Source organism: Vicugna pacos, chromosome 18 (genome assembly GCF_048564905.1).
Source record: "Vicugna pacos chromosome 18, VicPac4, whole genome shotgun sequence".
In the NCBI taxonomy this organism is placed as follows: Eukaryota; Metazoa; Chordata; class Mammalia; order Artiodactyla; family Camelidae; genus Vicugna; species Vicugna pacos.
This window is the reverse complement of record NC_133004.1, coordinates 22,403,779-22,431,133: the sequence shown is the minus strand read 5'-3', so window position 1 is coordinate 22,431,133 and position 27,355 is coordinate 22,403,779. Positions and strand designations below refer to the sequence as shown.

The window sequence follows — 27,355 nt, the reverse complement described above, 5'->3', positions numbered from 1 at the left end:
AAATGCCTGGGTAGAGTCCTTGGTTCTGCCTTCTGGGTGTCTGTGAAACCCTTGGGGAAGGTCTGAATGAGGAAGCTTCCCTCCTCTCAGCTATCTGTCCTCAGGCCCTCCCAGACCTTCACACCTTTAAGTCATCCAGACGCTTCTGGAGCTTCTCCACCGCCTTGTCCAGCACAATGTGGTGGTCCTTTATTATCTCTATTTGGTGGCCCCAAATTCTCTCGAGTTCCTCCTCCTACAAAGGGGAGACACAGACATCCAAAGCCTCTGTTGCTCAGGTCACCATGGCCAGGAGGGGACTTGAAGTGTGTCCCCGGACTGCCATCCAAAAGCCACTTAAGACATTCGTTGGGGGGGCCATGCAGCTGCCCAACACTGGGACCCCTGCACCAGCTGGAGAGATCTGCCTCCACGGGGCTGCAGCTGTCTTCTGGGCCCCTCCCTCTCCCCACGCCTCTTTTCAGCTCCAGGACAAATGCTGGGTCCGGGAGGGCAGGACATCCTCCCAGTTCTGGTCACGGAGTCTGCCACCAGCTCACTTCAAGTCACCATCTTCTTAAATACCTTTTCTCTCTGCGACACTGACCTTCATCCTGGATTTCTGGAGGTTGCCAATCTTTTCTTGCAATACATCCACGGTTGTCCCAAGCTTGGAAGAGGCTCCCATGTTAGCTGAAAGCAAAAGAGGGGGTGGCTGTTGGGGACAGGGATGGGGAAAGATGCTCTGTCTAAAGCTCGACCTGTTTCTGTTATGAGATGTCCAAGGCAGTGCCTTCCAACAGAAAGGTTTTGTCAGCTTGGGGGCCTTTGAGGTCATCTAAAATTTTCCAGTAGCCACATTAAAAAAATCTAAAAATAAGCAGGTGAAATTAACTTTAAGAAAATATTTTACTTAACCCAATATAATCCAAAATAGCATCATTTTAATATGTGATCAACAAAATGATTAATGAGCTATTTCACATTCTTGTTTTCGTTTTAAGCCCTCAATATCCGGTCTGCTCTTGGTACTTAGGACACATGGGAACTTGAACTCACTCCGTTTCAGGTGTCTGACAGCCTTGTGGTTATCCTAGCAGACAGCCCAGGCCTAGGGAAACCTCTCTGGAATTTACTCCCCTCCCAGAAGTGGCCCTCAGTACCTTACTTGTGGGAGTATATGAAGTGTATTATCCCACAGCAAGATAGAAAGAAGGATTTAGCAAAGGAGAGGGGTTAAAAAAAAAATACCCTCTATCCAGTTTCAGATGAGAGGCCAAAAAGTAATGTACATGACATAGGTAGGAGGGTATGAAAAATTGCAGCCAAGATGCATTTACACCCTATCTTTATTTTTATTTGAGAGGGGGAGGTAATTAGGTTTATTAATTTATTTACTTAATGGAAGTACCGGGGATTGAAACCAGGACCTCATGCCTGCTAGGCATGTGCTCCACCACTGAGCTATACCCTGCGCCCCCTCTTAGTTTTCTTAACAAAAATGGCAGCTGGTCAGAAGTAGAGTTTGGGTTATTATGGCTTTACGTTGTATATTTAAATTGATGACTATCACAACCTTAGCTGTGCCACAGGATATCACTGGTAGCTGTGCAAAATTCTACTTTTTCAAGATTTGTGGAACGGTACTGCCCATCAGGAGTGGAGCCAGCCACATATGGATCTGACTTCGGCTAATTCAACTATTATACTTGGCAGAGAGCAAAAAAGCAAGATCAGGATTCAAAGAGGGTAAAACAGTGGATCCCAAACTGGGTTCCCCGGACCAGCAGGCAGCATGAGCAGCATCTCCCAGAACAGGTTAGAAAGGGAAGCTCTGGGGCCCCACCCAGATCAACAGGTCAGCAACTCTGGGGCTGGGCCCAGCAGTTGTGCCTTAACAAACCCCCAGAATGCTGAGGTGATCTTAAGGTTGAGAACCACTAGAGTGGGCCATTCTTCCCCGCTCCCTGCTCCCTGCAGTGAACATGAGCCCATCATGGACGTGAAATAGGAGCATAAATTTACTGCTACTGCCACCTAGAACATGACTGTGATCTTTTAAGGATACGTATGTTTGTCCAGCAGTTGTCCCTAATCCCAAATTGACCACTTCATCTGGGGTCTATTCAGTGCTGTGGGACACTCTGGTTGATCTTGACTTATCAAAACACTGTACAGCAGTACTGTTTTATGGGCTATTGAAAGGGAATTTCCAAGAGTAATTTTGACATGTGATTTTCCTCCTTAAGCACCAACTTTAGACCCTAACTGTCCCTCTCCTCTAAGATAAGACCTCTTTTACACTCATTGTAAAAGAATAGACTAGTAAGAGGCTAAAGCTTAAGCCAAAGGAATGAATAGCTAATGGTTGAATGTAGATTTTGTTGGCGGAACTAAACAAAGGAGAGGAGGTGCTTGTCAGAGGCCACAGGGAGGACCTGAGCCCTTGTCACCCTTTCTAGAGCCAGGCCAGGCCTACCTAGATAAGTCATGCGCTGCTGCAGGTTGGATGACATCTGGGCAAACTCTCCTTTCAGGGTGTCGTGTCTAATAGGCATCTGGGCTATGTTGTTCATGGAATGCCTGACAGCCTTCTTCTTGTCTTCAGGGGTCACAGCCTGTCTGGCAGCCAGCATGGCCTGGGACAGGGCCGTGTCGGGAGGGACATTGGCAGGAGAGAATGAGGGATAGAGGATGTCCTCAAAGTCATTCTCCTGCAAGTCTTCCGTTTCACTGTCATCGGTGAAGGTCATGGCCCTACGGAAGGACCCTGCACCCAGGATGTCTGCAAGGACTCCTAAAGGCCCGGATGAGGCTGTGATCATAGCTTTGCTTGCCAATTTGGTGGCAGGGACGTCCTCGACCAGCCTGGTGGCAGCCTTAGCTGACCGGGCTGCTGAAGTCGTTGCAGCCGCGGTGGCAGTGTTGTATTTTGTCTGCTGAAAGGCAGGCGGGGGTCCCTTATGGAGTGCTTTCTTAGGGGCCCCAGCCCTGGGGGCTCTGTCCTGAAGGACTCCCACATGGAGGGAGTCATCTTCTTCCTTTTCTGAGATAGCTGAGAGCTTGAATGTCCCTTTCTGGTGATACACGGACTGCAGTGAATGAGGCCAAGCTGAGCCCAGCTCCGTGGCTGGGAGTGGGGCCCCAAAGCCATGGAGCTGGGCAGGTGGGAAGTAGCCCCAGAGAGGCCCAGTGCTAGTCCCGGGCAAGCCCCTGGGAGGAGGCCAGCCTCCTGGTGGTACAGGCCTGGGTCCTGGTGGTGTGGGCTGAGGACCCAGGGCAGGTCCTGGCCCAGGCACAGACCCAGGCTCAAGCACCTGGGGCTCCTGCACCCCAGCGGGGGGAGCTGCTTGGACAGACCCCTCCTCCGGTAGCGGGCCTTGGGTTTGGTGATGCCAGGTAGTCTCCAGGAACTTGGGGTGCTGGATGGCCTCAGAGACCTGGCCATGACTGACTGCTTCATGGTACCTGGTGGTCTGGGGAAGGTCAGTCTCTGGGAGCTCTTCTACAACCTGCCACAGATCGGAATCTTCCAGTAGTGATGGAGCCTGTTCCTGCGGAAAAGAGGGCCAAGCTGGACGGGGGCTGGGCAGGCCCCTGCTTCCTCCCTCACCCAGCTTTCCCCAACCCTCAGATTCTGCCCCTCCTCCCCCTCCTTCACTTACCTGGGTGAACATGGCCTCGTGGAGGCTGCTCCAGAGTACTATGTCTTCAGTTTGGGGGATAGTGATTACCTTGTTCTGGAGAGAAGCCTAGGGGGTGGGGAAGGAGAGTGGGAAAAAGGGTTGTGAACCCAGAGGGTCTGTGCCCTTGGTGGCTCCCTTCTCCATGCTGCCCTGCACACTTGCAAATAAATGGGCCCTTCCAGACTGTGTTCTCCTCCTTACCCCACCCTCCACCCCCAGTACCCCTAGGCCTGGAGAGTGGGGGACTCAGGTGAGAGCATGGATCCTGGGCCCTCACCACTTCCTGCTGTAATGCACTCATCTTCTGGTCCTGCCCTTTCAAATCTTCAGAGAAAATATCCATTTTTTCCAGATGCATCTGTCAAATGAATTAAGCCTGTGATCAGGGGTAAAGGTTCTGGTCCCAGCCCTGCTTCCTCAAACACAAAGGCCTTAGCTCTAGGTGACTAAGAGATGGAGAAGAAAGAAGGTTCCAAAACAAGTGTTTCCAAGTGAGTGGGAAAGGGTTCTCTGGGCAAATAATTTTGGGAAATGTTAGGCTTAAAAAGCATTCAACAGGTTTCTGTCTTGCAAGACTTCTCAGAACCTTTAATGGGCCAAAGTACATTAAGAATCTCCAAGAGGTGGACTGGGAAGGCATGGTTTCCCAAACAGATTTGGCCAACTGTCTTTTTTAGTGTTTCATGAGAGTTTCCTGACAGTGTCCTTTTTGCTCAGATGGAAGCTACCCAGACAAGACTGAAGTTCTCATAGTTCTCACAGTTAAATATGTACACTGACTTGTGCATTAGGGATGATACATTAAATCATGTTATTTAGGGGCAAGTTGTAAAACCTCAGCCACAACACCAGCATGGGTGTGTGGAGGCCTGGCTTCTGAGCCCAGCTCTGATTTGCCAGCTGTGACCTCACACTTCAGGGATTCCATGTCCTTCCGCATCATGGTAAGGAGTTAGAACATGTCTGGGTTGATGTCCTGTGACTATAGAGGGAGCTAGAATGTATGCCAACGCTAGGCTTACTCCACTTCTCAATGTAAACAGAGTTTTTGGTTTCTGGAAGACATGTCCTCTTTCTGCTAAGTTGGTGGACTACAAGCCTGGAGTTTCCAAGACTTGGGGAGTATGTGCCTGAGAATGAAGCCAACCCAGATGAAAGCATCACTGAGGGAGAGATGTTGATGTGATATGAGAACCTGGATCTGGCTGTATCTGAAGGCATCCCTGAACTTTTTAGTAAATGAGAAAATAAATTCTTTTATTTTGCCTAAGCCAAGATGAACTAGGCTTCTGGCACTTAACAAATGATGTCTTAACACAGCGGGGTGAAGATCATGGTAGAAGCTGCAGAGAGTTCAGTGGGAAGGGCCAAGTAGTTGGGCCATGTCAGTCCCCTTCCCTTGCCCCCATAGTTGTTCTTGACTAAGAACAGGCTTTCTGGATTTATCCTGTCACCCCAACCACCAGAGGTCCAAGCAGCATAGCCAGTATGAAGGATGGTAGGGAAGGTCTACCTTGTCAAACATGTCCTTCAGCATGGCCACATCCTTCTTGAGGGTTTCAGTGGTGGCCTTGAGAGAGTAAATGTCAGAGAGCAAATCTTGCAGAATCTTCATGGCCTGGAGAAGGGGAGAGAAGGGGAAAATGTGAAGTTGGGTGTAGGTGGGGGAAAAAGGCAAGTAAAGTGCAGAAGCTCTCTGGTGATGCCATGGTCCAAGAAGTCCTCACGGTTCTTCCAAGGCCTAGGCTGGAACATACTCAGAGGACAGAAAGTGACACTAAAAGCCAGCTGTGCTCTGAGCTCTCAGGTGGCCTAGGTGGGAAGGAGGCAACCCTGTGTTTAAATGTGTTCAGTAAGCAGGAGTCACTCATCATGAAGCATGTGGGAAACGCTGGAGGATCAACAAGGGAGTTATGATTGGATTTACATTTTTAAAGGGTCCTTCTGGCTTCATGTATAGATTGGCCCTGGGAAGGTAAAGGGTGAAGCTAGAGGAGCAGGGAGGAAACTTCCAGGCAAGAGCTGATGGGTGCAATGCTGGTCTCATAGCTTAGCACCACCAATGACTGGGGCTGCTACTGCATCTTCCTAGATTTTAGACTCCTCAGTCATAAAACGGGTATGAAAGAAAATGTGATAATGTATATAAGGGGCCTGGTGCATATTTAGGCATTCAGCTAAAAAAATAACAAAGAGTAAAATGGCAGAAATCCTTCTTCTCGGTAATTACATTAAATGTAAATGGATTAAATTAAATTTTCATAAAAGGTAGAGATTGGCAGAATGGATAAGAAAGCATGACCCAACCTCATGCTGTCTGTAAGAGACACATTTTAGATTCAAAGACACAAATATGTTGAAACAAAAGGACAGAAAAAGAAATACCATGCAAGCAGTAACTGAAAGAGAATCAGAGCAGCTATACTAATATCAGGCAAAATAGAATTTAAGATAAAAATTGTTACTAAGATACAGAGGAATATTTATAATAATAGGGTCAATCCATCAGGAAGATATAATAAACATACATGCACTTAACAATGAAAATATATGAAATCAAAAACTGACAGAACTGAAAGGAGAAATTGTCGAAAACTTCAATATCCCATTTTCAATAACGGATAAAACAACTAGACAGAAGATCAGCAGGGAAATTTGAACAGATTTGAACATCACTGTAAGCCAACCAGACATAATAGAACACTTCACTCAACAGTGGCGAAATACACATTCTTCCCACATAGAACATTCTGCAGAACAGACCATATGCTAAGCCATAAAATAAGGTTCAGTAAATTTAAAAAGGACTGGAGTCACACAAAATGTGTACTCTAAGCACAGTGGAATTAAAGTAGAAATCAATAACAGAAGAAACTTTTGGAATTTCACAAATACGTGGAAATTAAATAACGCTTTCCTAAATAATTAGTGGGTCAAAGAAGACATGACAAAGGAAATTAGAAATACTGAGATGAATTAAAATGAAAACACAAACACACCAAAACTTATGGGATGCAGCTAAAGCAGCATTTAGAGAGAAATTTTAGCTGAAAGTGACTATATTAACAAAGAAGAAAGATGGCAAATCAATAACCTAAACTTCCACCTTAAGACATTGGAAAAAGCAGCGCAAACTAAACCTAAAGCAGGTAGAAAAAGTGAAACAATAAAGATTAGAGTGGAAACTAATGAAATAGAGAATAGAAAAATAATAGACGAGATCAGTAAAATGAAAGCTGGTTCTTGGAAAAGATCAATAAAATTAGCAAACCCTTTGCTAGACTGACCAAGAAAAAGAGAGAAGACTCAAATTACTAGAATGAGAAATGAAAGAGGGAACGTTGCTATTGACCCTACAGAAATAAAAAGAAAGATAAAGGAATACTATGAATAATTGTATGCCAACAAATTAGATAAGCTGGATGAAATGGACAAATTCCTAGAAAGTCATAAACTACCAAAACTAACTCAAGAAGAAGTAGATAAACTGAATAGACCAAAAACAAATAAAATGATTGAAGTAGCAATTTTGTTTTTAAACTAAGCACAAAAAAAGGCTCAGGCCCAGATGGCTTCACCACTGACTTCTATTAAACACTGAAAGGAGAATTAATACCAATTCTTCACAAACTTTTCCAAAAAACATAAGCGTTCCGAACATATTCTATGAAACCAGTATTATTCCAATACAAAAATCAGACAAAGACATCACAGGAAAACTAAAACATGGATGCAAAAATCCTCAGCAAAATATTAGCAAACTGAGTTTAGCAACATACAAGACAAATAATCCAATTAAAAATGGGCAAAGATCTGAACAGACATTTCTCCAAAGATGAGATACTAATGGCCAATAAGAATATGAAGAGATGCACATCATTAGTCACCAGGAAAATGCAAATCAGAACCACAATGAAATACACTAGGATGGCTAGCATCAAAAAGACAGAAAATGGGGGGAGGGTGTAGCTCAGTGGTAGGGCATGTGCTTAGCATGCACGAGGTCCTGGGTTCAAACCCCAGTACCTCCATTAAAAAAAAAATTAAATAAACCTAATTACCTCCTCCCTCAAAAATGAATAAATTAAAAAAAAATTTTTTAAAGACAGAAAATAAGAAGGGTTGATGAGGATGAGGAGAAATTGGAATCCTCACACACTGCTGGCAGGAATGTAAAATGGTACAGCCTTTTTGGAAAACAGGCTGGCAGTTCCCTAAGCTTGAAACAGAGCTACCATGTGATCCAGAGATTCTGTCTCTAGGTAGGTAGAAATAAAAGCATATGTTCACAGAAAAATTTGTATAGCAATGTTTATAGTGGCATTATTCCTGTGGTGGGAGGGAATAGCTTAGCGGTAGATTAAGTACTTAGCGTGCATGAGGTCCTCGGTTCAACCCCCAGTACCTCCATTAGAAATAGATGTATGTAAATAAATCTAATTACCTCCTCCCCAAAACAAAACAAAACAGAACACAGTGGCATTATCCCTAATAGCCAAAGAGTGAAAACAACCCAATATCCATCAACTGATAAACAAAAACTGGCCTACTCATATGATAGGTTATTTGGTGAAAAAAAATACAGGTACATGCTACAGATAAACATGAAAACATTATGGGGCTCAAGGAGGTGCAGGAATGAAGAATGACAGCTAATGGTTAATGGGGTTCTCTCTGGGCTGTTGAAAATGTTCTAAAATTGACAGTGATAGCTATGTAACTGTGTATATGCTAAAATCACTGCACAGTATACCTTTTTCATTGGAGTATAATTGACATATAACATAATATTGTACACTTTAAATGGATGAAATTACTAGTATATGGAATATAACTCAACAAGGTTTTTAAAAATAGCACTTTTGCTTTAGACACAACGGGGAGACATTTCAACACTGTCTATTGGATGGTATTCGGGAGTTGTTAATTTTGCCGGGAGTGATAACGGTATTAAGAGACAGATTTTACAAATCCTTATCTGCTGTAGATGGAAAAAATTCTTTTCAGAGAAATCTGTGAGGTCCAGCCCCCCACCCCGTGCACAGATGCTTCCCTCTCCCCGTGTCTCTCTGGATGTAACAAGGGGACCAAATTACCCAAGCAGGAGTCCACCGCCACCACGGGTAAGTACAGGGCAAGCCCGGAAGAGATGGCCAGGCTTCCTGAGGGCTGCTCCACGGGTAAGGGCTGCACATGAGGGGAGGAGGATTCTTTTCTCAGGGGATGCTGCTCTGCTATGAAATGCAGTCGAAGGTTTCTCACCCAGACCCAGCCTGCTTCTCATAAGCGGGGGCCATGCCCTGACTCCAGACCCCAGGAAGGGCCCACTTGGCCTCTCAGGCCACAATCAGGGCTGGGATGGAGCCGAGTTCAGGGAAACGAGTTCTAGAAAACTGCCCTTCCTGGAAGGAGAATGTCCAGACTCTCTTTCTCTCTCTCTTTCGGAAGAGGGCTTCAAGAATATAGGCCTGGGGGCCAAGCGCTCACAGGAGCCTTCAGGGGCTGATAAGGGGGTCTAAGGCAAACACTCCCTTGAACAACCCGAGAGACTGGTCTACAGGACCTTGGCGCCAGAGCTCTGGGGAAACGGGAATGCTAATGCCACTTCCTTCCCAGGGACTGAGGAAGGCAGAAGCTCTTCCCAGCCCCAGGAGAGGGTGTTGCCAGTGCAGGAAGTTCACTGCTATTACTGCAGTGACTTCCACTTGATTCTCCAAAACCCCACAGTGTCTTCCCTGCCCTTAAGCTCTGTTCTGAAATTCTCAAAAGCCAATTTACATTTAAAATCCTTTAAATTGTGGGATACACAGCAGGCGAGTTTTGGTTGGGGGAGTGAAATAGGGAGGGAGTTTTGAAATTTCAAAAAAAGCAGCAACGAGTTGTTATAATCCCCTAATAGGACCCACGAGTTTATTGATGGAAACAGGATCAGTAGCCAGGACACTCTTAATAACAAACAGTGGACACGGCCCCTCATTTTCTCCTTGGGTCATCATCACAGACGAGGTAAAGAGGCCTCAAGGAGACAGCCCCAGGCTTCCAAGTGCAGCTTTTCAAAACTCACATTTGGGGCTGCTTGGGAGATGTGGGCAGAGCCTGGGAACCTGCAATTCTGGAAGAGCTCCCTGGCATGGGCAGGCTGTGGGGAGCGGAACCTGGGGTCATGGGAACCATTCACAGCAAGCAGGGAGCCCAGCTCTTCTAACTCAGCAGTTCCCAGGGGGGTGGTTTGGCCCCCAGTGGACATGTGACAACGTCTGAAGACATTTCTGGTTGTCATGACTACAGGGCACTCTGGGCACCTAGTGGGTAGAGGCCAAGGATGCTGCTCCACATCCCGCAGTGCCCAGGACGGTCTCCACCACAAAGAATGCTCTGGCCCACGTGTCAGTTGTGCTCAGGGAGAGAAACCCTGCACAAAGCCTGCTTAATGAGGACTCACTGCCCTGCCTGAACCCCTAAATCCAGCGATGTACTGATCAAGGGCACCAGCCCTCGGGCCACACCTGTGAGTCCTCCCAAACCTCTCCAGAAGCCCCCTGGCTGCTTGCGCTGGTTTCCCAGACACCAATCTCCCTGTCTGGGGTGGGTGCTGGGGCAAGTGGGCTTGCCTTTCCCTGAAAAGGGTGGCATTTGGTCTGCCAGCCTGGCTGACGTGGGCGGGGATGGGGGTGTGTGTGTGCAGACTCTTAGCTAAGCAGCTTGCACCATCCTAGAACCAGCTGCCATGGCAACCCCTACAATGGGTCACAGTGGTAACCCTGGCAACCTCAGCCAGGCTGGGACTTGGTGACATTCTCTAACGGCAGCAACATTCCTAGGTGCACAAACAGTCCTCTGAGGGCTGCACGATCGGTCCGAACCTGCCTACCAGCCCCCATTATGAGCTGGTTGGGTCACTCCGGGTTCTTGTGCATTCTAGAAGCCTTCACCCATCAAGACAGGCTGGGGGCAGGCTGCTTTGGAGGGGCTGGCCCCTCGGACACTGTGTCTGCCTCTCCAGCTCTGAGATCGTCAGTCACCCATGCATCCTTCTGTGCCTCTAGTGACAATTCTTGTCTTAAAGTCCTTTCTATCTGGTATTAGTACAGTCACTGCAGCTGTCTTCTGGCTCCTGCTTGTGCGGAATATCTTTTGCTATCCTTTTACTTCCAACCTATTTGTCTTTGCATCAACGTGTGTCTCTTGGGGACAGCATATAGTTAGAGGATTTTTTTTCTTTTAATGGATTCTGCCAATCTCTGCTTGTTGTGTGTGTGGTAAAATACATATCATGATACTAAAGTGAGCAATCCAGTGGCATTTGGTGCATTCGAAAGGTTGTGCAGCCGTCACCACTATCTGGTTCCAGAACGTTTTCATCACCCCAAAAGAAAGTCCACGCCCACCAGCCCTCAGTCCCCCGGCCCCTGGCAGCTGCTGCTTTCTGTCCCTACAGACCTGCCTCTTCTGGGTGTTGTGTATGAACAGAATCATGCACTGTGTGGTCCTCTGTGCTGGCTGCTCCCACGGAGCACGATGATTTAAGGTTCACACCATGTAGCTTTGCCTCTTTCCCACATCAGCCCTCCCTGGACAGACTGGACACCCCGCTCTGTCTAAGCAGTTCCCAAGCTTTATCTTGTTTAGTTTTAATTGTTGAAACAATCCTGGGAGGAGGAAGCCGTGGCCATCCCCCCACTTCCAGGGGTAAGTGGCAGGGCATCTCAGCACCCACATCCCTACACCTTCAGCCCACCCACTCGGCCCAGGTTGGCACTGGCCCCCTTTCTTCTAACACTCTGACCCCAAGTGGGTTACTTAACCTCTCTGTGCCTCAGTTTCCTCATCTGTAAACTTGGGGGTAATGACAGCGCCTGCATCACAGAGTTGCTATGAAGATTAAAGGAGCAAACAGATGTAGCATCCAGCTTAGCTGGCACACAGCAAGCACTTGTTCTCAGGATCATTTCCCTGGGGAAAGGGCCAAGTGGAGGAGCCATGGTGAGGGGGACAGTTAGGATATGGGGGTGTGGGACCCAGGAGCATCCGCTGGCGGACTCTGGCCTTTGCTTCTCATGGCTCAGCATTTCCAGTTTTTAGGAAGGGAGCTTGCATTGTCTGTTTTTCTGTCACCTCTACAAACATCTGCACCAGGGTTCCCATCTTTTTCAGCCCCCAGGTCAGCAGTGAAGCCCAGTGGCCCCTGGGTATTGACACCTTTTGGGGTACCTGCCAGTTCAGGCAGTGGGAGCTGGCTCGCAGGAGCTCTAGGTCTTAGGCCTGACACTGACTGCCTGGCTGGGAGTGGACACCTGACCCTAGGTGTGCCCTCCCGTTCTCTTATCCTAAAATGATAATCAAAAGACCCAGAGATTGGTGAGTGGATGCTGAAATAGGTTAAGGGCTGTTTTCGAGAACACAGGAGATCTACGAACCCTCCCACCCTGTGAGGCCTGTCCTCTCACTTCTTCCTTGGTGCCCATGAGAAACTCCGGCGTCCTTCAAATAACGCATTGCCTTTGTTTAAAAAGAGTCTCAGCCCAAAAGCCCATCAGCTGGTGAATGGCTGCACCCAACGTGGTCTGTCCATATAATTCAGCCATGAAGGGGAATGAAGCACAGACACCTGCTACCGTGCAGGGGAACCTTGAAAACATGATGCTCAGGGACAGAAGCCAGACACACAAAGAACATATACTGCATGATTCCATTCATATGAAATGTCCAGAACTGGTAAATCTTTAGAGCCAGAAAGCATATTAGTGTTGCCAGAGATGGAAGAGGGGAGGAATGGGCAGGGATGAGTAGCCCGGGGTTTCCTTTCGGAGCCATGGAAATGGTTAGAATGAGATAGGGGTGGTGTTTGCACATGAGCGATGACCAAATGCCACCCAGTTGTTAACATTAACTTGGTTAATTTTATGGTATGTGACTTTCACCTCAATTTTAAAAAGAAGAGTGGTATACACAAACAGCTCATTTAACTCAACAACAATAAAACAACCCAATCAAAAGATGGGCAGATGACCTAAACAGACATTTCTCCAATGAAGACATACAAATGGCCAATAGGGACATGAAAAGATGCTCAATATCACTAATTATCAGAGAAATGCAAATCAAAACTACAGTGAGGAATCACCTCACACCAGTTAGAATGGCCATCATTAAGTCCACAGACAGGGGGAGAGTATAGCTCAGTAGTAGAGTGTGTGCTTAGCATGCACAAGGTCCTAGGTTCAATTCCAACTATCTCCATTAAAAAAATAAATAAATAAACCTAATTACCTCCTTCCCCCTAACATATATATAAAGCCCACAAACAGTAAATGCTAGAGAGGGCTCAGAGAAAAGGGAACCCTCCTATACTGCTGGTAGGAATGTAATTTGGTGCAGCCACTATGGAAAACAGTATGGAGATTCCCTTAAAAAACTAAAGATAGAGTTATTACACAACACTGTAAAATGATTATAAATCAATAAAAATGTTTAAAAAAAAGATAGAGTTATTACACGATCCAGCAATCCCACTTCTGGATATATATCTAGAAAGAACTCTAATTTGAAAAGATACATGCACCCCAATGTTCACAGCAGCACTCTTTACAATAGCCAAGACATGGAAACAACCTACATGTCCATCAACAGATAATCGGATAAAGAAGTTGTGGTACATACGTGTACACACACACACACAATAAAAAGAATGAAATAATGCCATTTGCAGCAATATTGATGGACCTAGAGATGATCATACTAAGTGAAGTAAATCAGAGAAAAACAAATATCATATGATCAGTTACATGTAGAATCTAAAAAAGGACACAAATGATCTTATTTACAAAACAGAAACAGACTTACAGACATAGAAAACAAACTTACGGTTACCAAAGGGGTAAGGTAGAGAGAGGGATAAATTAGGAGTCTGAGATTAGCAGATACATACCACTACATAAAAAATAGATAAACAACAAGGTCCTACTATATTCAATAGCTTGTAATAACCTGTAATGAAAAAGAATATATATGTATGTATAACTGAATCACTATGCTGTATACCAGAAACTAACACAACATTGCAAATAAATTATACTTCAATTTAAAAAACTGAAAAATTAAAATAAAAGAGTGTTAACACATCCTGGAATGACTCCTCTGTGTGATGGATGGTCTCCATCCTCGTCATCACCCCAAAAGGAAACCCAGTAACCACTCACTCGGCCATCCCTCCCCACTCCCTGTCCCTCCAGCCCCCAGCAAACACCCATCTGCTTTCCGTCTCTGTGCGTGTGCACACTCTGAACATTTCACACAACATGCAGCCTTCTGTGTCTGGCTTCTTTGCTCAAAACTGGATGGAGACTGCAAGCTTGAAGCTTCGTTCTGCCTAATCCAAAGCCAAACAGTACCCCGGCCCCACTGAAGGGACGAGCCCATCATAAGGGGTACAAGGTGAGAGTGAAAGGCCTGGCAGGAGAGCCACAGGGGCAGGAAGCTCCTGGAGGCCGGGCAGCCTACCTTGGCCATGGCTTCCTCATTGCCCTCCACCATCTTCCGGAGCTTTATCAGGTGCCACAGGTCCCGGGCGGGCTGGCGAGTGCCCTGGCTGGCCTCCAGCAGCTGGGAGGTGGAGGGCATTTCCTGCAGCAGAGCAGGCTGGCCCTCTATGTTGTCCATGCGGCTCACTACGTGGTCGAAGATGTTGCCGAGCCTCTTCAAGGGGTTAAGGATGGGCTGGGCGTCTCCTTCTCGGGGCACGAACATGGCCTGCGAGGTCTGGAGGAAGTCCTCGTCCCCTGAGAGGACCTTCCTGAGCTCGGCCATGTGGATGTGCTCCAGGATGCCCTGGAGCAGGAGGTACAGGGCCTTGAAGTTCACCACCCCGCCCTGTGGGATGGCGATGTTGACCAGCTCAGAGAACGTGAGTGAGAAAGTTGTTTTGTCGGGGTCCTGGGTGTCCTGGGCATCCATGGGGACAAGCAGTGGCTTACAATGGACCTGCAAGCTGCACAGACAGGTCCTCAGGGGCCTGGGGAGCCTGCAAGTCTCGGCAGTCAGGGAGGAAATGGCCTCTGTCCCAGCTGGAGCTCAGGAGGTTCCGGTTGCTAGGACACCAGAGAATGTGGCTAAGCAGGCGTGATTCCAAGAGCCTGGAATGGGCAGAGTAGCTGCTCAGTTAACAGATGAGGACTGTTCCAACAGACTGACAGTCGCCTTTTAATTCAAGTCCTTCGGTTATGTAAGACCAATGACCCTTTCCAAGAAGCATGCAGGGAAGGTTGACAGAGAAGCAGCTCTCTCCCTAGAAGCCTCTACAACCTTAGGACAGAAGACAGAGTTCTTGGAGTTAAGAAACTCCAGGTTCCTGCTCTGAAAGCCCCACAAACCAAGTTTCAGATCAGAAAGGGCAGAATTTCTTCTTGTCTAACCAACAGGGAATTTGTGTTGTAGCAGACACTTGTCGTAGCACCTGTGTAAATACTACACAGACACCACGGGTCCGGTAGACAGTGGTGTCTCTAGAGAAAGACCAGCCTGACTCTGGGGCAGTTTTCATGGCCTGGGTTTGGCAACTGAGGGCCATTGGCAGGATAGTTTTGTTTCTGTTTCTGACAACCGCCCGTGTGGCAGTGGCTGATGTCTGCTGTCCAGAGTCTTGAGAGCCCCACAAGAGGATCGGACAGCTCGCCTGCACAAAAGAAGGTCCAGCTACGACGGCATCTTCTGTACAACCTCCTGACCCGCTCCCTCTGGCAATGGGGAAGCTCTGGACACCGAGATGAGCGCCCTCCGGGCCGACTCCTCTGCCCTTGGCTAGAAGACGGTGGAGTGTGGAGGAAGAGCAAAAAGTAGCCTGGACAGGGGAGCTGGCCTGGTTAGAGGGGCCTTGGTCCACTCCTGTGAACTCAACCTCACAAAATCTGGACCAACAGGGCTGCTCTGCCCCATGATGGGCTCAGATCAAACAAGACCAGTCGTGATCATGCCTGAGCTGAGACAAGAACAGAACGTGGTCCAAACCACAAACACAGCCACATGGCCCCTGTCCTGGCTGAGCAAGTGACCGCTGCTCCTCGACCAGCTAGACTGTTAGCTTCACTTTGTTCCTCCTGCCTTCAAGATAAGACTGGTTAATAAAAAATAATAAAATAATGCCATTTGCAGCAACATGGATGGCTCTGGCGATTGTCATCCTAAGTGAAGTAAGCCAGAAAGAGAAAGAAAAATACCATATGATATCACTCATATGGGGAATCTTAAAAAAAAAAGAAGAAGTTATTTATAAAACAGAAACAGACTCACAGACATAGAAAACAAACTTATGGTTACCAGCAGGGAACAGAGTGGGAAGGGATAAACTGGGAGTTCAAGATTTGCAGATACTGACTGGTATATATAAAATAGACAAACAAGTTTATACTGTATAGCACAGGGAATTAAATTAGAAATCTTGTAGTAGCTTACAGTGAAAAAGAATATGAAAACGAATATATGTATATTCATGTATGACTGAAGCATTGTGCTGTACACCAGAAATTGACACAACATTGTAAACAGGTCATAGAATTACCTCTGCTTCCTGACAGCACCCAATCCAGGACACTGCTCCCATCACCTAACAAGGGCCCAGATTCTAGAACAAGTCCTACTACTTTAACCCTTTCGTGAGATGCCCCTGGGTTCCCCACTGTCTTGTTAGACTGAAAATGAAAGTGTTGCCTTGACATCTTTGGGTCTCAAAGGCCCCCTTGAGTTCCCCTGCTCTTGTCAGATGTGCTCCCCACCCCAAGCAGGAAGGGCCCCCCACCACTAGTTCCCCAACCCGACAGACCAGCTGCATTCCACCCAGTCCTCAGCCTGAGGGTCTTCAGTTCCCTGCCAGCCTGTGAAATTACTCAGACTAGCCCATCACATCCTCCTGCAGGACTCAGGGAGCACCCACTCCACCCCCATTACCACAAAGCCTGCATCTACAGCCCTTGCAGGTTCACTCTGCTCCCCAGAGCAACCCCAAGTGCCCTCTTTCTCCCACTGCCAGTATACGTGTGGATCTCACCTGTGCAGTGCCAGGTGTGGCACTACTGAGGGCAGGGTCCCTCCCCAACAACAGGAGGTGATCAGAACACTCATGGTGTGTGTTCTCCCTTGTGGCAAAAATCCATAAACCTAATTTTGCTCAAGGACAGCTGGGTTCCTCGTGGTCTTGGCTGGAGGGGCAAGACCTTAGGCAAAATCCAAGGGTCAGCGGTCAGGGTTTTTGGACTTTGGACCTGCAGATGGGGGACCATGGAGCTGAATTATATCAGAACCATAAGCAAGACTTGCCCAGGTGGGCAAGGGAAGGTAAGGAAAGAAAAGGGGAAATGGGCAGTTTTAGTGTAGCAACAAGGCTGGAGAGGTGGGGCCAGACCACACTCCCCACAGGCCTTACAAAAAATGTGAGCAACAGAATCCAAAGCAATTCTCGGACCCTGGGGGCCAGGCTGGCTAAGTGGGTGTAACAACCAAGCAGTTCTTTGCCATCTGGGGGGATAGCCAGCACCTGAAGCCGCTCCTGTGTCTTGGGAGGTCTGCGTCTTAGTAGTCCTGGTGGGCAGGGGTGTTATTAGTCCCCAGCTCACTCTGAAGCCAAGACACGAGCATTTAGGAAGACATGCTGGTAGCCCCCAGGGCCCACAGTGTGTGCTCCTCCAGGATCCAAGGAAGCGAAGCTACTGAATCAGCCCACGTTCCACCTTCAGGGAGGTGGGAACTCACCTCAAACAGCCCAATCTCGTCTCAGGCCTTCAAGATAAGGGCTGCCAGCACACCACAGAGATACTGATATGTTTCCCAGCAGCCGGCACTGGACCTGGCACTGACTCTTCATTCTTTCCTTCCACCAATATTTGCTGAGCACCTATTGTGTGTCAGATGCTGCTTTTAATAACGAAGGGGATCTCAATGAGGTCTGAGGAGGTCTCTGATTTCATGGAGTGTGCAGGCTAGTGGGGGAGACAGACACTTATTTTGCAAGAAAGGACAAAAATAACCTCAGGGAGTGAAAGGAGTTATGAATAAAACTGAACACGACAAAACAAGAGTGGGGGATGGACACAAATAGGCTTGTTGGAGCAGCCAGCCTCCAATGTGTACCCCAAAGATAGCCCCTGGGATTCACACCCTTGTGGCCTCCCCAGCAGTGTACCACCGCACCTGGTCATGGCCCTCCCCGCCTGCACCAACATACACACAGGTGTTCGTTCATTTCACACTAAGGAACAGCAAGATGTGGGAAGGTTGTGCATGCTGCAGGTGATCTGATGCTGCTAAATCAAAACATTTATGATGGAAATGCAAAAAAAAAGTCACCGTGTTAGACTTGAAAGGATCCATAAAGTTTAAAACTCATGTCATCTCAGGTCTGAAAATTAAAACTTGTTATAAAACTGTAAGACCTGGAGACTTGGCCGCTTGTGTGAAAGAGGCCACCCACAGGGTGTTCCCAGCTTCCTGGAGGGTCTGGTGTTCCTGAGGAGGGATTTTGCCCTTAGGTCAGCACACAGCATCTGTGAGCTGGCACCACTCAGCTGTGATGGCAGAACCCTAATTCAGACAATTTCAGGACAAACTTGTCACCGGGACATTCTTTGAATGGCTGTCGGAGCCAGAAGCCAATTAATGTGATTGGAAAGAAGCAATAGTGTTTTTTCCCTTCCCAATAAATTGAGGTCAATGATTAAATCAGTTCTGCACAGTCCCATTCTTCCGCTTCGCCCAGACAAACTGTCTTTCTTGCTGGATAAAGAGCTAAGAATGATGACCAAGTGACCTTTCCTCTCTCGCTCTGGGAAGGACTGAGCGGGGAGGCTAGGGCTGCTGGGGGAGGATTAGAGCTTGTGGTGAACATGTGCACTTCCTGGGTGCCGAGTATCTGGACATTCTGCTTATTTAGGGTGGGGGTGGAGGTGGGGAATTGCACGACAGGTGCAGGTGGCCCACCCCCTACTCAGAAGCTAAAGTTCCAGTTAGACCCCACCCCACCTACCAAGGTCTCCCTTGTGGTTAAATGTGAAAGATCAACAAGGCAACTGCTGTCCCTGGTCCTGAATTTCAAGAGCAATGTTTTAAAAAAAACTTTTCCAATGTAAATCAGCTCTGGACTAACCTGCAGAAAGCTGTGAGGCCCTGGGGGGAGGCATCTGTGTGTGTGTGTTGGGGGGCGGTCTGTGGAACTGCAGTGACTCAGCCACTTACCACGTTCAGTCCTTATCTCACTAGGATGAGGGGCGGATGGAAAGGGAAGGGAGTTTTCAGGACAACTATAGTGCAGTCAAGGGTCCAGCAGCTGGGTCACTGGACAATGCACACTAAACTTCCCAGGCAGGCTGTCCGGGTGGCATCTTGACCAGAACCAGCTTCCTGGTTCCCACTCGAGCTGGGCTCCCCAGCCAGAAACATAGGCTCTGTGAGCAACTGTGACCTTCCAGTCAAGTCCTTTTCTGCTCAGGTAACCAGAGTCAGTTTCTGCTGCTTGTAACCAAGAACTTCCGACTGGTTCAAAGTGTTCATTGATGAGGCTGGCTAAACGTGAGGAAAACACAGATGGAACTCAGTGGGGAGGGGCATCTGGGTGTCCAGGGGAGGCCACAGCCAATCATAACCTGGACTTGCTGGGTCCCCTGATGCCCACCACCCAGGAGGGTGTGTCCAGGTGGGAGTAGGGCAGTAGGTACCCAAATTTCTTCTTGGGGGACAGAAAATATAAGCCTACATTTGCACTGGTACCTGGACAAGACACTGTCCAGCTCACTTAATAAGGCCTCAGACCAGAGGTTTCCAGGGCTTGTGGGACAGGCCCAGGGGTCTCCTAGATGCCTTCCTCCCCCCAGCCACCCACATCACATCCTTCATCAGGCTCTATTGACTTTTCCTCCTTACTATCTCCCAGGTCTATCCTCTCCCCTCCTTGTCCATGGCTAGTCCTGCAGACCTGTGCCTAGGACAAAGACCAAACCACTTGACGTGGTCTACAGGGTATGTGGCTGGACACTCTCTCACCTCTTTGGTCTCAACTCACAGAAGCTCCCTCTGCTGACTAGAGCACATTGATTTTCTTTTCTTTCTTTTTTTCAATTGTGGTAAAATATACATAACACGAAACTTAATTATTCTAACAACTTTAAGTACATAGTTCCATGGCATCAACTACATTCATACTGTTGTGCAGTCATCATCATCATCCATCTCTAGAATTTTTCTCATCTTCCTAAATGAAAAACTCTGTCCCCATTAAACAATAACTCCCCATCCCATCTCCCCCAGCCCCTGGCAACCAACCTTTTACTTTCTGTCTCTGTGAACTTGACTAATCTAGGTATCTCATGGAAACAGACTTATACAGTTTTTGTTCTTTTGTGACTGGCTTATTTCACTTAGCACAATGTTCCCAAGGTTAATCCATGCTGCAGCGTACGTCAGAAATTTCCTTCCTTTTTGTGGCTGAATAACGCTCCCTTGTATTTGTACACCACACTTTGCACATCCATTCATCTGTTGGTGGATGACGGCTACTTGGGCTGCTTTCATATTTTGGCTATTGTGAATAATGCTGCTACGAACATGGGTGTATTTGAAAACCTGTTCAAGCCCCTCCTCTCAATTCTCTTGGGCATATACCCAGAGAAATGGAATTTCTGAATCATGTGGTAACTGTATGGTTAGTTTTTTGAGAAACTGCCATACTGTTTTCCACTTTATCATTTTACATTCCCACCAGCAATACACAAAAGTTCCAATTTCTCTGCATCCTCAACAGAACTTGCTATTTTCTGTTTTTCTTGTAATAGCCATCCTAACAGGTGTGATGTGGTATCTCAATGTAGTTTTGACTTGCATTTCCCTAATGATTAGTGATGTTGAGCATCTTTTCATGTGCATATTGGCCATCTGTATATCTTTTTTGGAGAAACAGCTGATCAAGACCTTTGCCCATTTTTTAATTGGGATGTTTTTTGTTGTTGTCATTGAGGTATAGGAATTCTTTATATCTTCTGAATATTAACCACTTACCTGACATAATTTTCAAATTAACTTTCTTTTAGTCCCCCTGTCCTTGTCCTAATTCTTCCTGCCCTGGGCCCTTTGCACACATAGTCTCCCTGCCTGAAACACTTTTCCTTCCCATCTTTACTGGGGAAAGGGAACTCCTACTTATCCTTCAAACTTCAGCTCAGCCATCATTTTCCAAGGGAAGCTTTCTCACCCCCTTGATTTGGGAAATGTCCTCTACTCTGGAATCTTCACATTTCTCACGTTTTTCCTTCACATGCTTATCATGGTCATCTGCACAGCTATTTGATTAATGCTATTCTCCCTGACTAATCTGTGAGTTCCTGGAGGTAGAGTATATCTTACTTCCAATAGGAGATGGCTTCTAGCAAAAAGGACATAATAGGTGCTCATTAAATACCAAATGTCAGAATGAATAAAACAGTCATTTGTAGAGAAACTTTCTCCTAGGAAGGAGCACAAATGGAGATATCTGCTTCTTTTGACAACCTCCAGGTGAGTATAGGAAGGCTGATTTTACCATCTGTCATAACAATATTGAGCTACCCCTGATTTCTCATATAGGAGAGAACAAATAACACCAAAGAACTTGAAGAAAATTTGAAGCTACACCCAATGCACCTTAATAATGTGTTCAGGGAACCACTGTGATCAGACACTGAATTCACAATTTCTTTAATCCAAACAATACTACTACAAGGCAGGGATCACCCTTATTCTTTTAGCACTTTGAATATATTGTCCCACTGCCTTCTGGCCTCCATTGTTTCTGATGATAAGTTAGCTGTTAATCTTATTAGGATGGGTGATGAGTCATTCTTCTCTTGATCTTTTCAAGGTTATTTTGTTCGTTTTGTCTTTTAACTATGACATACATGGGTGTGGATCTCTTTGCATTTGTCCCACTTGGAGACTGTTGACACCCTTCGATGTGTAGATCAATTTTTTAAGTACATCTGGGATGTTTTCAGGAATTATTTCTTTGAGTATTTCTTCTTCTCCTTTCTCTCCTCTCCTTCTGATACTCCCATTATAAGTATGTTGGTGCACATTTCCCTGAAGTTCTTTTCATTTTTCATTTTATTTTCATTTGTTTCATTTTCTTCATTTTCTCCTCATTCTTCAGATTGCATAATGTCTATCAATCTAGCTTCAAGCTCACTAGTTCTTTAATCTGCCAGTTCAAGCACTTCTGTTTTATAGAGGAGGAAGTAAGGATCAGAAAACTTAAATAATTCACTGGAAGTCACACATAGCTAATAAGTGGCAGGACCAGGACTTGAATCTAAGATTCAGCTCTCATCCTGTCAATCACTTATTCACTCACTCATTCACTCATTTCTTTGAGTAAATAATATTTATTGAAAGTCAATTATGTGCCAGAAACTGTTCCAGGGGCTGGAGCACACCAAAAAGACAACATTCCTGCCTTCATGAAGACAGAAAACAAGTAAACAAATAGATAAATAGGGTAACTCAGATGATGTGTGTGCTATGAAGAAAGTGAAGCAGGCAATCAGGGAAGCTTGTTTGCAGAGGTGATGTCTGAGCTGGGACCTGAAGATAAGGTGTTCCTGGGGTTCCTTCAGGACAGAGACCTTTCTCCATCTCTGTCTCTCTAGCCCCAGAACACACAGCTCAACACATAGAAAGGGTTCAATAAATGTTTGCTAAATTGGATGACAAATTAACAAAGGAGCTGTTAACTCTCATGGGCTATATTTATGATAGAAATGTTATACAGATGTTAACATTGATATCATTCATGTTTCCATTTAGAATCATTTAGCATTTATATTTGAAGGTCTGGCAATACCAAGTGTTGGTGAGGGTATGACCAACAGAACCCTCATGTGCTCTGGTGGAATGTGAGTTGGTAGAAGCACTTTGGGAAACTTTGTGGCAGGGTCTACAAAGCTGAACACAAGAATACCCTATGACCCAGCCACTCCACCCTTCGGTGGGCACTCAACAGAAATACGCTCACATCAAGTACTAGAAAGTCTGTGACAATATCAGAATAGCCAAAAATTCCCACCCAGATGCCCATGAATACCAAAACAGACAAACTGCAGTCTATTCACATAATGGACTATTATATGACAATGAGAATAAACACTGACAACTACGTACAACAAGATGGATGACTTTCATGGATATAAAATTGAGCCAGAGAAGCCACATACAAAAGAGCTCATATCATATAAATTCATCTCTATAAAAATTTCAGAAAGGGAGAAAACTAAACTTTGCTGTAAGAAGTCAGGAGCGTGGTGGCCCCGGGGTGACCTCACGCTTGGAAAGCAGGTTGCTGGGAGGTGGGTACCTCGGTGTGTTCAGTTTGTGACAATGCATCATGCTGCATGCATAGTGCTCTTTTCTATGTTAAAGGTCTGGGAATCTGCAACAATTCAAATAAATCAATCACTGACAACACGGATTCTGCAGCGGTGGTGTGCTCCCTTCCTGTCCTGTGCTGGGTGTAAAGACAGATTTTTGCAGAGTTGGCCTGAGTCTGAAAGCTTCCTTATTCACCTTGTTTATGCTGGCTCACATTGTCTCTGGAGAGCAGCTTGTGAGGTGAGAAATCAGTCTAGAGTCACAAGAGTGGGGGTCTGCTGGCCACCGGCTCTGCAACTCTGAGCATGTTATCCTCTCTGCTCACCTTTAGGTAAATGCACACAGGCTCCTTGTGGGAATGGAGAGAGGGGTGTGTGTAAAGAGCTTAGCATGGCACCTGGCATGAAATAAGCGCTCAGGGATGTTAGCTGCATCTCTCAAAATGATTACGTGATTGTGTTTGAGGCTTTTCAAGCCAGATGCATCAGCCTGATGGGTGGAGGGGGGTTAAGGAGGACGCAGAGGACTGTGGGAGGAGAGAGGCACCTGGTGGTGCTCAGGCTCTGCTCCAAAGGGCAGAACCCTTTAGTTACCTGCAGTGTAGCATTACACAACTGTACACAGGATGCTCCAACTGGCTCCAACTTGTAATAGAAGATACAGAAACAGGCAAAACGAATCTATTCATAGTAGTCAGGCTAGTAACTTCCTTGTGAGGGGACAGTGAGTGGAAGGGGGCACAGAGGAGATTGCTGGGGAGAGGAGGTCACGCTCTGTGTCCTGACCTGGTGTACTAACGTGTGAGGTTCGTGAACATGCATCAAGCTCAGTACTTAAGACATGCACTTTTCCTTTGGGTCTCCATGTAAGAATCAGGCCTCATTTTTGCTCTGGTCTAAAAGAATTAAAGTCAGTGGGCTGAACACTGCCCCCACCCTGGCGCTCTGCAACACAGGCTCCAAGTTAGGAAGGAAAGGCCAGCAGGGGAAGCCACCTCATTACGAGCGCCATGGTTTTGCCAGCAGATGGCACTGGTTTAGAGAGGATGGAGGAGCTCTGACTTTTCCCACCTGAGGGGTGTTTTCTACACAACCCGGGAGGCATATAGTTGGATGAAAGTTCTCAGGAAACCCATGGGCCAGCTCCGTTGAAGGCCAACAGTTGTTCCTCCAGTGGCAGGAGGATGATCTAGTGGCAGGGCCCAAAAGTACCTGTCACCAAAGGTGTGAGGTGCTCCAGCTGCCCCAGCTACAGTAAAATCTGGACTCAAAGGACAGCTGGTCAGAGACTGGAGGAGGAGTCAGGTGACAGAAGTAACCACGTGTGTGTGCGGTCTTGAAGAGGGAGGCGTCTGCAGAAAGTGAACACTCCCCAGGAGAACCTGAGACAAGCAGTTACGCTGCAGGACTGCCAATGACAGCTCCTGCCACCTCCTGGGACAGTCGTGGGCTCCAGGTCTCAGATACACCTCACGAGGATTCTATAGCAAATAACATTGAAAACATCACCCTCTCTCTGCACAGAGTGGGTGGGGGCTTGCCTTTACTTTGGTGTTTCATTACGTGTCTGAATTTTTCCGAGTTGCTTTGGGTAGAGTCTCTCTTTTTTTTTCTTTGGTAACTATTTTAAGATGTAATTCACATTCACTCATATTAAGTGTACAATTCAGTGGCTTCTGGTACATCAACAGAGTCGTGCAACTGTCACAACAAATAATTTTAGGACATCTTTACCACCCCCAAAATAAAACCTGTACCCATTAGCAGTTGCCTCCATTTCCCCTGAATTCTCCCAGCCCTAGGCAGTCACTAAGCTTTCCATCTCTACAGATCTGCCTATTCTGAACATTTCACATAAATCACACAATATGTGTTAATGTGTGACTCATTTCTTTCATTCAGCATGTTTTCAAGGTTCATCCACGTTGAAGCACATGTGAGAATTTCATTTCTTTTTAATGGCCGAATAACATCCCATTGTATGGACAGACCACATTTTGTTGATTATTTATTAGCTGTTGGGTTGTTTCCATTTTTTTTTGGCTATGGTGAATGTGAATATTCATGCTGTGAGTATGAACAAGTGCTATGGATATTTGTGTATGGTTTTTGTGTGGACATATGTATTCATTTCTCCTGGGCATTTTCTTATGAGCAGAATTGTTAGTGACCCTATGTTTATTCTTTTGACAAACATTTGCCTTTAGTTTTTAGTGCAAAAATACAATTCAATCATCGCGTTTATTCCTTGATTCCTTGGAGCAAGTGAGAGATGGCAGTTCAATTTTAGCGAGGGAACTGAGGCCCAGGGCACTGAAAGGATAGCAAATAGTAACAGCCACCATTTGTCTTGAATGCCAAGAACCAGGCAAAGTGACCTGACCACAGTGAGCCAGTCCATCCTCACAATAGCTCTATGAAGCTGGTATTATATTTAATCCCATTTGTGGTTAGAAAATTGAGTACTTTGAACAAGGCCACACAGTAGTACGGTCCAAAACTTGAACCCAGTTCCATCTTACTAAATTTTAGGCTCTCACTGGCGCTCAAATCCTCTGCCATTTGGTGGACTTTGAAGGGTCATCAGATCTCCACCCAGCCTCTGGCATGTTAAGGCTTGTCTGTCCTGTACTACTGCACGGGACACTCTGGACCACCCTTTGCCCTCCCTCCTCTCTGACCCTTCTCAGTCTCCACAGGGCTTTCCTCTGGATTCATCCTAGAGCCCCTTTCCTTCATAATGAGACTTCCTGCCTCCAATTTCCAGTCCTTCCACACTGCCGGAATGATCTGTCTCAAGTACTGATCCAGTCACATCGCTCAGCTTAAAATTCTCACCACTCTCCATCACTATTGAACAGGACAAATTCTACATTCCACAGACTGGTCTATAAAACCCCCATTTTTCTTCATGCAGCACCCTCCCATTTCATACTCTACAATCCAGCCACAAAGAACTGCTTGGATTTCCCCAGAGACACTGTCATTCTGGGACTTTGCATTAGCAGTTCTCTCAGCTTGGAGTACCCTTCCTCACTTCTTTCACCTGGGGACCTCCTACACATCCTTCAAGTCCCAATGTCAATGTCTATCTCCTCTCCGAAGCTCTCCTTGTCTGGGTGCTCCATCCCTGACCTCTCAAAGTGCTTTGCTTTACAGTCTGCAACACAATCTATTCTATTAGTCTCTCTAGCTGGACTGTGTGCATTTTGAGAACAGAGATTGGGCTTTATTCCATTCTGTATATTTCCAGGCCTAGAATAGGATCTTGCTTGGTTGAATGACTAAATGAATGAATGTTCCATATCTGCACTGTCCAATACAGTAGCCACAAGTCGCATGTGGCTATTGAGCCTAGGAGATGTAGCCAGTCCAAATTGAGATGTCCTATAAGGATAAAGTGCACACTGGATTTCAAAGACTTGGTGTGGTAAAAAGAACATAAAAAACTCACTGATGATTTTTACATGGATTAAATATTGGAACAATAATACTCTGCATATATTGGGTTAATTACTAAAATTAATCTCATCTGTTTTCTTTTTACCTTTTTAACATGATTAGTAGAAACTTTAAAATTGCATGTGTGCTGGTCTCCCAGCTTCCAAATTGCTTCTCTTGATCTAAACCATGCTCCACACAGCAATCAGAATGATTCTTTAAAATGTCAGTTGAATCATATACAGTTGACTCTCATTGTAAGTGGTAGTTATACTCTATAAAGTCACTGAAAACACTGAATTGGTGTGAATACCCCCAACTACTGCTCCTAGGGGAAATGGAGGTTAAGGCTCCTGTCAGCCACTGATCACAAATGATTGATACATAACCATGTATTGAGTGTTTGTATTTTATAACGCCTTGTTTAACATGTATCCTTGGTTCAATAACAGTAACATTGTAACTCACGCCTGCACAGTTTATCTACACAGGTATCGTCTCTATAAGGCACATCGCACCCTTCCTGCGCTCAAGAACACTGGACAGAGCTTCAGAATTATGTCTGAGGGCCATTTTAAACAGCAAAATCAACTAAAGCACACAAATGCCAACAACATGGCATTAAAAATACCCAACGACACCTGTTAACAGCATGAGGGCTGAAAGGAGAAAACAGAATGTTGTCTTATTTAACTCCGCTTGTAACCTCCACATCAGGCAATTAAAATCTTTCCCATCTGGGTCTGTCCGCATAACGCACAGCACCTAAATTCCGTAAAGGTCTGTGGAGTAACTGAACAAACGCGCCCGGAAGGAAGGAAGGAGTGGAGGCCGCGGTGCTGGCGGGCCCTGAGGGAGGGCTTCACAGGGCCTCCC

At 46.2% G+C, this 27,355-nt stretch overlaps 1 protein-coding gene across 3 annotated transcripts in view; it reads right to left on the bottom strand.

Moving 5' to 3' along the window:
- Positions 1–14,703, bottom strand: part of C18H16orf96 (chromosome 18 C16orf96 homolog) — a 34,879-nt gene extending 20,176 nt beyond the window's left edge. For 2 of the 3 annotated variants that reach the window (XM_072942599.1, XM_072942600.1), the window contains exons 1-7: positions 14,166–14,703; positions 5,179–5,283; positions 3,943–4,023; positions 3,645–3,731; positions 2,459–3,533; positions 587–672; positions 125–235 (exon numbers count right to left, since the gene is read on the bottom strand). In XM_072942599.1, coding sequence (XP_072798700.1) covers positions 125–235; positions 587–672; positions 2,459–3,533; positions 3,645–3,731; positions 3,943–4,023; positions 5,179–5,283; positions 14,166–14,618 — 1,998 coding nt within the window. In that variant the 5' untranslated portion in view covers positions 14,619–14,703. The remainder of the gene's footprint in view (positions 1–124; positions 236–586; positions 673–2,458; positions 3,534–3,644; positions 3,732–3,942; positions 4,024–5,178; positions 5,284–14,165) is intronic. The other variant, XM_072942601.1, reaches the window with a different exon arrangement.
- Positions 14,704–27,355: the final 12,652 nt, after the last annotated feature.